The following is a 15,870-nucleotide window of genomic DNA, read 5'->3' as shown; positions in this document are numbered from 1 at the left end:
GGTGACACCTGGCTGAACGAGACTATGTGTGAAAGGGATCTAGGAGTCCAAGTAGACCATAAATTGAACATGAGTCAGTGCAATGCGGCAGCTAAAAAGGCCAGTGCGATGTTAGGCTGCATGTATAGTGTCTAGATCAAGGAAAGTAATAGTGCCACTGTATTCTGCTTCAGTCAGCCCCCATCTGGAATATTGTGTCCAGTTCTGGGCACCACAATTAAAAAAGGACATTGAGAAACTGGAGCGTGTCCAAAGGAGGGCGAGTAAAATGGTGAAGGGTCTGGAAACCATGCCCTATGAGGAACGACTTAGGGAGCTGGAGATGTTTAGCCTGGAGAAGAGAAGGTTAAGGGGTGATATGATAACCCTGTTTAAATATTTGAAGGGATTTCATATTGAGGAGGGAGCTAACTTGTTTTCTGCTGCTCCAGAGAACAGGACCAGGAACAATGGATCCAAGCTCCAGGAAAAGAGATTTCAGCTCAACATTAGGAGGAACTTCCTGACAGTAAGGGCTGCTCGACAGTGGAACAAATTCCCTCAGAGTGTAGTGCAGTCTCCTTCCTTAGAGGTCTTTAAACAGAGACTTGATTGAGATTTCCTACATGGCAGGAGGTTGGACTGGATGGCCCTTGCAGTCTCTTCCAACTCTATGATTCTATGATTTATGATTCTATACTGAACTACTTCTGAGATCAGATAGGCCATGGTGTCTGTAGTGTAACATAGGAAGGCTCCTCCATCAGGAATAGGGAAAACTTTCTAGAGATTTCCCTCTCACACTGTATTTTCTGGTGTATAAGACTACTTTTTAACCCAGAAAAATCTTCTCAAAAGTCAGGGGTTGTCTTATACGCTGGGTGTCATTTTATAGGATAGGCGCTGAAACTTCTGAGCCGGACTGGAGAGTCTGCAGTTGCCGCATATGGTGGGGGGAGCTCAGAAACAGCCACAGCCACATCCCCACCGTATGGGACGATCGTATGAAAGCAGCTACTGCTCTGATAGTCTTGGAGACAGGAAAGGCTGGGCAGGCAGGGAGAGCTGACCAATCCAAGCAGGCTTTGTATACAGCAAGTTTTCCTGCTAAGTGCCTGCATGTCATTTGAATTAGAATTACCATATTGAAATCAAATCTGATGGTTTTTTTTAATTTTTATTTGGTGTGCGTTGGAAGAGGGGTAGTCTTATACGGTGATTATACCCCAAACTGTATTTTGACTGGAAAAGTTGGGGGTCGTCTTACACGCCGGAAAATGCGGTACATTTGTGGATTTGACTTTTGCAGATTTGATTATTCACAGATTGTATTAGTATGTTCTCTCTAGGAATATATAGATCCTCCAGTGCAACTCTGTGGTCAACTTGAATCAAAAGTCCCACTGAAGGACCTAAAGATTCCTAAAGCGAACACTCCACTAGGCATTTGTAGCTCCTCCAGTGCAACTCTGTGATCAGTGTCTGGCAGATGTTGCCCACAGAGCTGCACTGGAAGAACTAGAGATTCCTAGAAAGGCGTTCTCTCAGGTAAAAACACAGTGTTTTTGTTATTTGCAGTTTTTTCACTTTCATGGGGGTCCTGTGGCCCTAACCCTAGCGAATATGGAGGGACCACTGTAGTTCCGATTGTGCTTTGTTATTCTTGGTATCTGTGGCTCACACAAATAAGTCTTGTGTTAATGCAGAGCTACTCTTGGAACCATCTAGAGCTGAATCGCTTTTGAAGGAACCCCCACCACATACAGTGTTAATGCTAGAGTGTATTATTATGTTATTCCTTCAGTTCAAGGAATTCCTTGTTTGATTCTCCTGTACTTCAGGATATATGGGCATAGGAGTATTGCTATCCATTTCCACCTTTGGATGGACTAGAGGCCCATGATTAGGTCTTCTGCCAAGATTCATACTCAGAAGGGGAATCGAAGAACAAATCCAGTCACTCCTGTAGACAGGTGTCATCAGATTGGCATAATTCCCCAGGTTAGGAAAATAGTTATTGGAGAATGAAATCCTTTTAATCTTGCTCATCAAGGAATTTATCAAATTTCATTTGGACTATCCTTGGAAGCCACTATTCACAATTATTCTCCTGCCTACTGTGGGTGGGAATGGGGGAAATAGCCTATTGGTCATATGAATCCCATCCCCTTTCTTCCAGCGCTTGACACCTGTAGATAATCAGCAATGCATCTCTGACAATACATCACTCCCTCACCCTCAAAGGTCCATCACTATTTCTGGATACCTCTACAAGCAGTAAATTTGTTTTAAACACTCCAGCCCCTGAATGCAGTGCAACAAGCCCAGAAATTGCACTGGAAGTGACTTCTGATTTCAGGCTTTGCCTGAAAATTGAACTGCTCCAGTTTTGCACCCTGCTGCAGTTACCTACTCTTGTCCTATGGCAACAGACACTCACCAAAATGTAGTTGCTGGTCTCATCATCCTGCTTATAATGACCTGAGATCATTATGGTACATTGATTAAAGTTAGTCCATCTTCACAGTCATGGTTGTTCTCTTTGCTAGATCCTTGATTCTGTAGTAGATTCTGTAGCTTTAGGTTTTATTGCCATCAGACAACATCAAACCATATTTAGAACAGATTGTGTTTAGGATTGAAGCTTCAAAGTTTGATCTCCTCCCATTTCTGATCCTTGTGTGGAATCCAAAATCTTCATTCCATTCGTGTCCTTTGATTCTTGTCCTGTTGCATCTAGTTCAACAGACCTCAGTAAAACCATTGTTTAGGGTGCTATTACTTGCCAAGTAATTAGGAATATAGTTGTTTGTGGGGTTTTCGGGCTATTTAGCCATGTTCTGGAAGTGTTTATTTCTGATGTTTCACCAGCAGCTGTGGCTGGCATCTTCAGAGAATGCTGGCATGGAAGTGAGTGGGGCATATATGCTGTGTGACCCTTGATTGAGAGGAAGTGATTTCCATGTTAATCTCTGTGTTGGTCTGTTGTTGAATGGCAAGGCCTCAGGATGTCTAATGAGTGATCCATTGTCTGCTGGGAAACCCCCTGACCCTGGCTGGTTTTCATTTGCACTTGCTGAGTCTTGGTTTTGCTGTTTTTCAGGACTGGGAGTCAAACTTGGTTTATTTTAAGGGTTTCGTCTTACGCTGAAAGCCGCGAGGGGGCACGCAGGGCGGCACGTCCCATTTAGTCACCGCGCTGCTGCTGCATGCACGAGCCCCATTACTTTTAATGGGGCTCGAGCATATGCATTTTTTTTAACGCGGAGGGTCCGGAACGGATCCCCCGCGTAAAAAAAGGGCACACTGTCCTCAGGATGGTTTATAATGTATTCTGCTACTGCTGATTTTTTCTGGCTGACCCAGTCTGCAGTGTCTCTCATGTTCCTTGATTCGTGTTTGAAGACTGCATTTGGTGGTCTCTATGTAGACTTGTCCGCAGCTGCACAGTATGCGGTAAAGTCCTATGGCTGTGAGAGGGTCTCTTCTGTCCTTCATTAAGCACAGCATTTCCTGGATTTTCTTGGTCGGTTTGTAGATCATTTGTAGGAGCGAAGAGAAACAATCACCCAAAGTGCTTCACATCAACATCTTAAAACTGCCTGCAGATCATTACAAGCAACAGTGCTGTCATGTAGTACATGAACAAGCAAAGAGGCTTCATGGTTGTTAACATTGCTGCATGTCATCCTTTGGCCAAGGAATTGGTGCATCAGCAGGTCCATCCATCCTGTACCTATACACCTAACAGAAGAATAAAATGTTCTAGTGGACTGTCTCAGCAGGTGCCAAACAACCATGCATAAATGGACTCTTTTCCAAGGAGACTATGGCCCGTTACAGACGGGCATAAAAGTACGTGCTCAGCACGTACTAGGGTTAGGAAGAGCCATCTCATCCTCATGGCCCCCAACCCTATTACGTGCGGAGCGTAAGAGATGGTGCTGCCCGTCCACATGGGGGCCGCCATCTTTACGTAGCGGACGCTCTGCATCCGCACGTCGTGCCCCGGATATGATGTCGCAAGTGTGCAACTAGCGCCTCGCGGCGTCACATCCGGGGCCCAGGAAGGAGCTCAATTTTTGTGCTGTTTCTTTGCAGCGTCCGGGAACCGCGCCGTTTGGCTGCTGCGGTTCCCAGACACTGCAACCGGCGGCGGCGGCAGACCGCCGCTTTTCGGCGGTCTATAGCCCGCCTTAGGGAATATATTAGAAGACCATGATACTGTTGGGTGAGAAGTACCACAAGCATTACAGCGGAGCAGATGTGGGCTGTGGATTCCAGGTCGATGGCTTTCTCAGTTCAGAGTCTATCCACTGTGAATTCCTTTCATTTTTTTGGCATCATCCAAAACAGAAGTGAAGATTCAGGACAAAGCAGATCTTCTCATCACACTATTGGTGGTGTTGTCAGCCCTGGTTTATCATTCCTTTTTTTTTTCTCTGTTGAGTACATCTTCCTCACATTCCAGACCTCATAATATTATATGACAGTCAGATACATACAGTGGGGACTGTATGCCTGATAGTATGTTGAACCATTCATTTTAATTTCTGCAAGATGTCCTCAGTATAATCACTGCAGCCATAAACCTCCCCCTTTACTTTCTTATGTCAGGAAGAAGCAAGCTTTGTAGTAATTCACATAATTTATCTGTGTAAATTTTGGTTCCACCTGCACCTAAAAGTCAAGGATCATGTGCTTCACTCTTGGTCTTTTTAGCTGAAGTATGTGACTGTTTGTTGAAACATCTGCTGCATTCCCATTGCCAGCCATACAGAAGAAAGTCCTCCAGGGTTTTAGGGACTCCTTCCTTCTAAGGACATAGCTTTTTCACTTCAGCTGTCTGCTTTGTTTTCTGTAGACAAAAACTCCTTTTCAGCCTCTCTTGTGGCTTTCTATTGACTTTCATAATTGTCTCTACTTAGTGACTATCACATCAGCAAAGTGTTTTAGTGAATTTTGTACTTGGCAACATGATCATTCTTGTATGTCATTCTATAAGGCAAAAAGTAGTATTGTGGCTTGATGGTTATTATTATTATTAAACTTTATTTCTAAAGCGCTGTAATTATTCACAGCGCTGTACAAAGTCGGTAAAATTAAAAAGTATATAAAAGCCTGCCCAAGGCGTACATTCTAAGATAACAATAAAAGAGGAATAGATAAAATTACCATATAGAAAAGAAAAAACATTCCTTTTTTGCTCAAAGCAACTTTACAATTTCATATGTTTAAGGGTGTTACTTGCCAGCTTTCATACAGAATCTGTCTCCTTCATTTGCAGTCTTTCTCTACTCTTTATTACTTTTGACAAGCGTTGGCCTATTATGCAGATAGGACAGTCTCTTTTCATTGTTCCAACAAACAAGAGAAAGAAAATTGAGGAGTCTGTCAGTCTGATCAATGAATTCACCTGTATATTTTTATCTTAAGGAGTTTGTAGCTACTCTACTTGAGCTTTGTCCTCCTTGAGTGTCTTGGTCCATGTAATTGTAATTCGCAAATTACAGAGTGACAGTATCATCAGAGCCCACAATACATTTTCCTGTCTTGAAGCAAAGACCCATGTTAACACCTTTTGGCTGAATGGTTCTCTTTTGGTTGAATGGTTCTCTGGACCTATATCTAATAAATCAGCTTGCTACTTACTATATGTGTGAGTCATAGAGACCACAGAAAAGAAGAGCAGGTTGCTTACCTATATCTGTGGTTCTTCAAATAGTCATTTGTGAACTCGCACAATCTGTTGTCCTGTGTTCTGTCTGCAAGCTGTTGCAGTGGACTTGGAACTGAGTGAAAAGCATTTGGATGCACCAAGGGATACATGTTGGAGGGACACAATTCCTGCCAGAAACTGTTGAGCTCTAAAATGTTCTGAGCGTGGCTTCACACAAGCATAAGATTTTTAAAATAGGAATTCATAGGTGACCACTTGAAGAGCCACAATTACATGCAAGTATCTTTACTGAAGCATAATTTTTCATGCACAATCACAGATATTCCACAGTGAGCTATGTCTAAAGAGAGCTGGGCATTCCGTTCCTCTCACACTGTCAAGATAGCACACTCATGTTGCTCGTTTCTCTAGAGATGTGTGGGAATTTGAAGCATGCCTCAGTCCTGGTTATAGTATTGGTGGTATCCGTCTATTTCAGATCAAAATTTGTTTCTTCCATATTAAGCAAATTTCTGTGCGCCACAACTCATGCTCAGTTTTTGCCCAGATATGTTTATTTTTTAATAATCATTACTTTACCTTACTTACCTTGTTAACATTTAGTGCAGAAAACCTGTAATGGGCCACAGAGATTCTACTTCAGTGTAACTAGTGAATTTTCTCTGGACAGATAAAAATTGAATGTTTATGGATACATTGAGACATTCTGCATTTTAAACCTTTTAAATCTTTGTCAGGATCATGGTCCAGACATGGTCCTGTCATATTTACTGATAATTGCTGTCTTTGGACATATATGTGTTAATATGTGATGATGAGTTATGTTATCCTGTGGGTGATGATAGGAAAAGAAAAGACCGTGTATCAGTCTTGGATAAAGAGCAGATGTGTGGGGAGGAAGTATGAGCTGTAAATCTCCAAGGTCCTTCTGTTGAGAAGGCTGGAGCTTGGTTTCAGAAAAAGAGGGAGGAGTAAGACACGGGAAGACAGCATATTTTGATTTGCTGACAAATGAGGTGATGGCTTTTGTAACTGGTGAAATGCTTGAATTTTAAGTGTACTGTTTAACTGAAAAAATTATTCAGTCTTTTACAAGAAGTATGTACTGTGATCTACTCTGCTTACTAAATGAAGCTTTTCTGAATCTACTGAAGGCTTGTTCCAGGAATAGAGTTAGCCTGTACATTACATCCTGTTTTGTCATTGTAGCTCAAAACCATCACTTGAACTAGCATTGGAGCGAAATAGACCAGTGAAAGGTGTGGCTTTAAGCCTCCCTTTCCGAAGCCAGATTGCAGCTGCAGCAATTACACGCCACCGCCCCAATCTGCCTTGAAGCCACCCCCGACCTCTTGGGAGCTTGTGGCATGTAAACACTGCACTTCCAAGCCACCCAGCAAGCAGAGCAAAGGGGCAAATTGCCCAATAGTAATATAAAAGACAACATTTAATACTGCAGTGGTTTTTTACCTTCAGATCTATGGTATTGATGCATGATGAATTAAAAGAGTTATGGTCGTGTGTGTGTGTATAATTTTCAGATAAAGCAAAGCAGTGAGAATTACTGTATTTTACATAGGGGCCGAGGGATGCAGAAAATGATGACAGTGATAAAAATGACAAGAAAAATAAGGGCACGTTTGATGGAGATAAATTGGGTGATTTGAAGGAAGAGGGAGATGTAATGGACAAGGCCAATGGCTTGCCTGTACAAAATGGAATTGATGCTGATGCAAAAGATTTTAGGTATGTACATTCACTTACATATGGGTTACAGACTGTACAGTGGGAAGTCAGTGGGAGGCATGTGTAGCCAGGAAAGAGCCCATACATGGCTTTCTGTAAATGTTCCTTTCACATCTTCTGCAAGAAGAATAACAAACCAGCAAGCTGTAGTTAAATCCTGAGATGCATTTTGCATGGAATGCCAAGAAAAGTGAATTCTTGAGCCTGGTACCTCACATACACTCCTGCCTTCCCATGCAGCTATGGTTTAGTGTAGCTTGTAAATGCAACTAATTCTGATTCTACTAGTAGTGGATTTTTAAGGAAACAATACATTATAAAATGTCACTAAGTTATAATCAAAGGTTGAAACTTAAGGGAACAGAGATTGAGCACATCTGCTCACACAAACTGGGTTGAGTACACTCTGAGCTGAGCTTTCTTGCTGTATCCCACACTGTTTTCAAGTATTCCCTGATTTTCAGGGTGTTAGTTTTATTGGAAAATATAGACTAAAGCAAGTGACAGAGAACTTCAATACATTTATAGTGTTTGAACAGAATTGGAGTAGGTGATAAATAAGGCAATGAAACAAAGTAAAACTGAAGCTGACAAATGTGTCTTATGTATACACAAAACAGTGATTATATTGTTCTTATTTCCTCTGTTGGGAGACTTCAATCTTGAGGGTGCACTCTTCAGTGGGTAATACAACATTTTCAGAGTTCTTGTAAAATGTTGTAAAATGGCTGCATGGGTATAATTTTGCATGGCAAATTTGGCTGTTCTAAAGAGAAGCAATTCTATGGGGATAACATTTCTAGCTTTCCCAAGTAGGCTACTATTTGAGTGATAGGTTTGCAATCCAGCAGCATTTGGAACATTCAACTCTTCCCCCCCCCCCCCCCTTTGAACAAAAGCAGGTTAAGGAAACCTTAATTTAATAATTCTACTATTTTGAATTATTGGTTATATCTCTGCACATTTTGCAAATGAGTAAAGCAGAGGCCTACATTCAGTATGACACTTGTGCTGATGGGTGGAGCGTCACTCTCTGGTTCAATCAACAAGTTGCAGAGATATTTTTGCAGTATGAGGGGGCTTCCAGCAGAGAAGAGAGAGTTTTGCCTCCCTTTTTGCTGGATATTACACCTGTGCAGTTGGAGATCCAGTATTAGCTGTAACCCAATAGTTGTGAAGAAAAAATAATAAATCAAACCAATAAGATTAATAAAAACATTTTTAGAAATATTTGTGATGTAAATGTGTTGTATATAATCACCTTAGAAGTGTCATTCTGTCCTGTGAGTTAGGAAAGGAGGAATACAGCTCTTATATACATTTTCTGTTTCAAGAATAGTCAACCATTTTTAAAAGGTCTTCCCAATTTAGTTGTGGAAAGATCTTTCAGCAAAGGCTTTTTATTGTTTTAATACATGATATTAATTTAGCTGCACAAACATATACATACTTTATCAATTGCAGTTTATATGTTGACATGTCATTCCCAAGTTGTGAAATTGTGGTTTGTGGAAGAACCAGTAAAATTGATCACCTTTTAACTGGGTTTCCATGTCAATAAAAATATTTTTAAAAATTGATTTCTTTCAAAATAATTCTGTTTTGTTGCTACTTTTCTCTCCTTTAGCCGGACACCTGGCAACTGCCAGAACTCTGTAAATGATGTGGATCTTTTAGGGCCAAACCAGAATGGGTCTGAGGGCTTAGCACAGCTAGCTAGTACTAATGGTGCAAAGCCTGTGGAGGATTTCTCAAACATTGAGTCCCAGAGTGTTTCACTGGACCCTATGGAACATGTTGGAATGGAGCCACTTCAGTTTGATTACTCTGGCACTCAGGTACCTGTGGACTCAGCTGCAGCAACTGTGGGCTTATTTGACTACAGTTCTCAACAACAGGTAGATCTTACATTTATTAATATGCATGCTTTTCCCCACTTTTTATCCTCTTTGACATTATGCCAGCTAGACAACTTTTTATATTGATGTTCATGAAACAGCTTGATTTTCCTGTCCTGTTTCCCCTCTGCTGTGAGCACCTACACTTCAAGCTTGTTTTGTCTGCATGTATATATATACTAGTAAATGAGCACCATCATATTCAAGTTAAAAGAAAAGTTGAAGTTGAAGAATTTACTCCCTAAGTAAATAAACATCAGCTCTGCTTTACAGGCTGAAGCACATGAGCCTCCTGTATAATCAGAACCAAACTTTTAAGGTGCTTATTTTGTTTGCTGCCTGAGCATAAGGCAATTCTACATCCACTTGTTATACAATGCACCCTTTGTTTACACAGGGAATCCGTTCTGGACTGCGTATGCTCGAGCCCCATTTAAATTAATAGGACTTGTGTACGTGGCTGCAGTATGGAGAGGCGGCACACATGTGCCCTATAGGACACGCTGTCCTTTTCTCTCCGCGTGGCTTTCAGCGTATGCTGAACACCGTGTAAAGTGCGCCCGTGGCATGCCCGTATACAGATATGGGCACACTGTATAATACTGTTGTGGCAACAGCTAGTGCTGTTTTCTCAGGGAGAAACCCTAAAAAAATATGCAGTTTGTCTCTTGATGACTAGCTCTAGAGCCCTCCAGAGTGATAAATGGTAATAATCAAAAAGGAGAGAAAGAGAGGAAAAAGTTTGCCATAGAAGAAAATAAAATTTCTAAGGCATCTGAGAGTTGAAGATCTACAAGCAGATAGCTGCGAGTACAAGAGGTAATGCATTTATAAGGTTAGCGTCACTGAGATGTTGAGCAAATACAGTATGAAATCCTCCTTCCCACTTGTTAGCCAGGTTTCTGTGGCATGCTTCTGCCAATGCGTATCAAGTTAGCTCCTTATGAAAAACTTTGCACAACAGCACTGAAATAAGGTGTTAAAATAAAATTGTAAAACAAAGGCTTTTTTTAAATTTCAGTTATTCCAAAGACCGAATGCACTTGCTGTTCAGCAGCTGACAGCAGCCCAACAACAGCAATATGCATTGGCAGCTGCTCATCAGCCACACATAGGTATGTTCTTTGATCTTCTATTTATCAGTAGAAGTCCAAATGTCTCCTATTTTGCCTTCAACATTTTTTCCAGTAGCTATACACAATAGCACCTGTTTATTTTAACAGTAGATTGAAGAACTTTTAGCTCTCCAGCTGTAATGGACACCAAAGAAAGTTCTTTTTGCTTCTTGTCACTATGTCTATCCTTTTTGTTTGCCAGTACTCTGGTAATTTCAGCCTTTGCAGTGTTCTGAATTTGTCTGAGAGAAGTCTTAAAACTTCAAAGGATAATGTATATGTATGAGTACTCATATTTGAGAACTTCTTATTTGAGATAATCATAGCTGGTTGTTTTGTTGCGACTAATTTTTAAAAAAAATTTTGGAAGATTTATGAAATGATTTTTTTTCAAATTTCATCCCATAACTATTTCTATTAAAAGTTTAGTGAACTTTCTTAAATTTTGGAATTAGGATGTGAAAATTTATATTCTTCATGGTCTCTGTGCCTTACACTACTGGTTTATCCTGCACCTGCGTAGATCCTTTTCAAAGGGTTCTGCAACAACCTAAATAGAATTTTGGCAGTAGTACTGCCCACCTCTGACAGCCCTATATAAGGGGCTTCCTGTCAAAACAGCCAGTTCTTTTTTGTCCACTGCTGCAGCAACTTCAGTAGGAACAGCATTCCTTCAGTATTCAGGACTTGGGTTCCAGGAGCCTTCGTTGGATTACTTTGTTAGCATTGGTTGTTGGCCACGCTAGCCCTCTAGGCTCTCGGGTACTGCTGGCTCCAACAGGCCTGCCTGGAAGAAAACAAGCCCTCCCTTCGGCCACCATCTTGAGGGAGAGAGAGGCAGGCTAGCTCCAAGAAGCCAAGTCCTCCCTCCAGTCCATCTGCCTTGGTCCAGGCCTCGGAGGTAGAGAAGACTGCTGGATCTGATCCCCTTCCCCATCACCACTCCCTTCTCCTTTTGTGTCATGTCTTTTTAGATTGTAAGCCTGAGGGCAGGGAACCGTCTCATTAAAAAGATTGTATGTACAGCACTGTGTAAATTTACAATGCTTTATAAATAAAGGTTAATAATAATAATAATTTTAAGAAGTGTGTTAAATGCAGGACAAAGATCCCGGGTGGGCACTTGAAGCTTCTTCAATGTTTGGGTGAGTCCCATATTGTTGCATTGTGCAGCATTCACAGGCTACATGGAACAGAGCATATCATCTCAAGGCTCTTCTGTATGAGCAGGTCTTGCCCCTCAAGAACTTCCCCAGAAGCCTTAGATGTTGAAGTGAGATGACAGTTTCTCCTCAACTTCGAGGATGCTGAATGTGGAGAAGCTGGCCTCAGTTTTGACAGATACTGGGCCTATCAAAAGAAGGGCCAAGAGTACTGTTATGGATATTATCTGTACTCCTGCCAAGAAGTCCAGGGATGGTGACAAGGCACTCCATTGCCCTTCCACCACTACTGGTTCAGTCGATGAGGAGCTTCAGAAACAAACACAAAAACAAGTCAAGGGAGCACTCTTCACCTAAAGCTTGCTCTTCTACCCCAGTAGTCAAATCTGTGGCTGCTCGATCATCGACTCCTTCGAGAAGTTACGTCTGACATAATTTCCAGCGCTCCATGGTGTCGCCATTGCCTGCCTCCACAGCGCTGTACAGTTGTAATTGAGACAATTTCTGTCCAGGTCAAAGGGTCAGATGATTACTCAGAAGGGGAGATAATGAATCCTCTATGGTCAGTGTTACATTTGCTCCAGCTCCAGCTCCAACCCCAGTTCAAGAGAAACCTCCTGGCAATGGCTGCATTGGCATCCTATGCAACTGGTGGTTTCAGCAGGAAGCCCCTTATGTAGGGCTGTCAGAGATGGGCAGGGCTACCACCAAAATTCTATTTAGAATGTAGAATGCTCTGAAGAGGCTCTTTGCAGGTGCGGAATAACCCAGTTGTTTGAGTTCACAGATGAGCACTCAAAGAACTATAACCTGTCCTTATTACCACTGTTTTCTGCTTTCCAAAATCCTAATCTATTGTATGGTTTTTAGTTGCACATGAGATTAAAGGGGGGAAAAACACGATTGATTTCTTTTATGTCATACATGGCCTAATGAAAACTTTATCTGAACAGTAGCATACTCCTTTCTTCCAAGATAATTTTAAAAATCTGCTGGCTAATGATGGCCATTGTATTAATTACTCAAAATATATTTACCGATTAAAAGGCCAAAGAAAGCAATCCTCATTGTTTGCAAAGGATGTCTGTCATCTTACATATCAGTCTTAATCCTTGAACTCTCTTATTCTCCATGATATCAAGTTGATGGAGCACCCCACTACAACACACACACACACACACATACTTTGTTAGGGGTGCAGTTCTAGTCAAGTTTGTTTTTACTGACAGGTATGTTTTCAGCAGGTTTAGCTCCTGCTGCCTTTGTGCCCAATCCATACATCATCAGTGCTGCTCCACCAGGAACGGATCCTTATGCAGCAGGACTTGCAGCGGCTGCAACATTAGGTGAGATGAATGTAGATATATGTATTTTAACTTTGACATAAATGACATAAAGGGGGACCTTGAAACGGTAGTACACGCTCTGGTAACCTCTCAGCTGGATTTCTGTAATGCGCTCTACATGGGGCAACCCTTGTACCAAACTTGGAAGCTACAATTGGTTCAGAATATGGCAGCAAGGCTGGTTGCTGGATGTTCCAGGACCAGTCATATAACACCTATCTTACAAGATCTACACTGGCTGCCGATGCTCTTCTGGGCACAATACAAGTATAACCTATAAAGCCCTAAATGGCTTGGGCCCAAGGTACTTGGAGGACTGCCTCTCCCCATATAATCCGCCCCGCACTCTCAGATCGGGTGAGAAACATCTACTTAGAGTTCCGAAATTTAGATACATGTCATCTCAGAGGGCTTTCTCGACCACAGCCCCACAGCTCTGGAACTCTGCCCAATGAGCTCTGCACTGTCACCTCCCTAGATGTGTTTAAGAGGAATTTGAAGACCTTCCTATTCCGCCAGGCTTTCCCCCCATGAGCTCTGATGTTATTCTAATCCCCCTTTGATGATGTATACTGTCAATCCAGCTATTGCATGGTTTTTTATGGTTTTAATCTGTTGTGGTTGTTGTACAGTTTTGGCTTGTTCATGTTGGTTTTCTTTGATTGTATGGAGGGTGGGTTTGTACACTGTTGGGATATTGTTGTAATTCATTGTTTTGTTGAATTTTAATGTTGGAAACCGCTGTGATCTGTATAGGAATAGCGGTATACAAATAAATTTTATTATTATTATTATTAAATAAAATAATTTTAAAAAAGGATTGGATCTGAAGGTTGCACTCTACTCACAGGAAGGCAGTTTTACACCTTTCATAACAGTACCCTTCACAAAACTTTCTCTGTTTATGTGTAAGACTATATCTACTATAGCGCTAGTTGGTTTCGGCAGTTAAAGCTAATGCAAGCTGTAATCCAAAACTTCTGAAAGGTGCCAAATAGACAGACTGCATTTGGGTGAAAAAATCTGAAACTAAATTTAAACATCCAGAGTTCATGTGTTTTTGCTTGTGCAATCACTTGCACTTCAATTGTGAGATTTGCTATGGAACCTACATTTTGTTAACACTATTAACACAAATGTTTCCAGAGCAGCAGTCCTTCCGTTCACAGTTGCACATCCAATCTCTTGAATGCTGTAGCAAAAGTGAACCTGTGAAGTAGGCCTCAGATACGTATTAATTACAAGAAAAACTGTCCCTGCATTCAAGGGTTTTCATAACTTAACAGCTGAAAGTGTAGCAGCATGAACTAGAAAGTGGAAGGCATGAAGGGCTTTGACAGCTGGAATGAACTCCCAATACAATCACTTCACCATATCTTCTCATATGCCCTCCTCCAGACTTTACAGTGGTATTTCTGGGGGAAAGAATTTTCAAAGAGGTTGCTGTGTTAGTCTATTTCAGCATAAAATAGAAAGCAGGTGATTATTTTCCATTTAATTTTTGGGAGGTGAAATCTCCTTTCTTCACCATTGCTACAAAAGATCTCAGTAATATTTGGTAAACAGCACAATGTTTTAATAAATTTGGATGTGTAAAGATTATCAGGAAATAGATTTTCCTCATTAAGTAGGCACTAAGAAGGGAATGGTAGAGCATTTTGTGATCAAATATTTTTTTAAAAGGCTTTCTTACATGCCAATGTTTAGTCTGGTTCAGCTCTCAAATCAGTTTTCTTGATTTGAGCGCTGAACCAGACTAAACATTGGCATGTATGAAAGCCTTGCACAATTGCTGAAGAAAATATACCAACCATAATTTAAAGTGTGGGACGATTCTTGCTTTAAGATTGGAGGTGATTTCTAACACACAGGTTGAATATATGGTGTAAAACAAGTTTCTCCCAATACAATGCCTTCAATGTGCAGAAGAATATAACTCCTGTTCTGGATTTGGATTTCCTGCATGGCAGGGGGTTGACTGGATGGCCCTTGCGGTCTTTTCCAACTCTATGATTCTATGATTCTGCCCCACCAGCAATAGAATATTTTTTTATTGCTCAGTCAGATAGTACATTTTGTCAATTAAAACTATTTTCATGTGAACAGACTATAAGAAGCTCTTTGTAATTTTCAATAAAACACAAGCAATAACATTTCAAATTAAATCCTAATAGCTGCCTTGAGATTTGAGAATTGAATTGAAAAATTCCATGAGAAATTCAGTGTTTTCTGCCTAAGAAAGAGGCAATTAGCCTTGCAATGCCTGTATCTCAATGGAAATGACTTTGCTGCTGCTACTTGATTTGAATTTTATTGCCTGTTCTTTATTGCCCTTTGTCCCTGGTCCCCACATGGCCAAGAAAGGGAGTGGCCTCATTGATACCTCTCTACAGCAAACTTACAACAGAAGTAAAATCAGACAAAACATAGGTCTGTGACTAACATTGTCACCTTTCTTCTGTATGCTTTTTAACATCTTTCCCTGATGAAGAAGCCAGTGAACCTTTAAAAGTTTGCAGAATGTATTTGTGCATTTTAGTTGATCCAGTAAAATATCATTGTTTTGTGGATTTTTTTGTATAAAAGTCTCCAATTATTTGAGCAAGTGCTGATGGAGAGTGGCATTCTTCTGTTCATGAGGGATTAATCAGATGTCTTAACCAATGTTTTTACAGCCAACTGATATCAGTTATCTCTTGATATTTTAGGGCCTGCAGTTGTCCCTCACCAGTACTATGGAGTGGCTCCCTGGGGAGTTTATCCTGCCAGTCTCTTCCAGCAGCAAGCTGCTGCTGCTGCTGCTGCCACCAATTCCTCAAATCAGCAGACCACTCAGCAGACCCAGCAAGGACAGCAGCAGGTGAGCAGTGGCTCTGTGCTTTACACAAATACAAACTGACTGAGATGCAAAGAGTAGTTTAAAGGTACAGCACTTAAGAGTAC

General features: G+C 41.2%; 1 protein-coding gene across 10 annotated transcripts in view; it reads left to right on the top strand.

The window, feature by feature from the left end:
* Positions 1 to 15,870, top strand: part of PUM1 (pumilio RNA binding family member 1) — a 75,631-nt gene that overhangs the window by 21,842 nt on the left and 37,919 nt on the right. For 7 of the 10 annotated variants that reach the window (XM_089483515.1, XM_089483510.1, XM_089483509.1 and 4 more), the window contains exons 6-10: positions 7,239 to 7,405; positions 9,033 to 9,303; positions 10,325 to 10,418; positions 12,811 to 12,927; positions 15,636 to 15,787. In XM_089483515.1, coding sequence (XP_089339641.1) covers positions 7,239 to 7,405; positions 9,033 to 9,303; positions 10,325 to 10,418; positions 12,811 to 12,927; positions 15,636 to 15,787 — 801 coding nt within the window. The remainder of the gene's footprint in view (positions 1 to 7,238; positions 7,406 to 9,032; positions 9,304 to 10,324; positions 10,419 to 12,810; positions 12,928 to 15,635; positions 15,788 to 15,870) is intronic. The other 3 variants (XM_089483514.1, XM_089483513.1, XM_089483512.1) reach the window with 2 other exon arrangements.

The sequence above is a fragment of the Sceloporus occidentalis genome, unplaced genomic scaffold, assembly GCF_023333645.1.
Source record: "Sceloporus occidentalis isolate IW3139 unplaced genomic scaffold, rSceOcc1.0.p SCAF_20, whole genome shotgun sequence".
Classification (NCBI taxonomy): domain Eukaryota; kingdom Metazoa; phylum Chordata; class Lepidosauria; order Squamata; family Phrynosomatidae; genus Sceloporus; species Sceloporus occidentalis.
The sequence above is the reverse complement of the archived record's forward strand: the minus strand, read 5'-3'. Positions and strand labels throughout refer to the sequence as shown.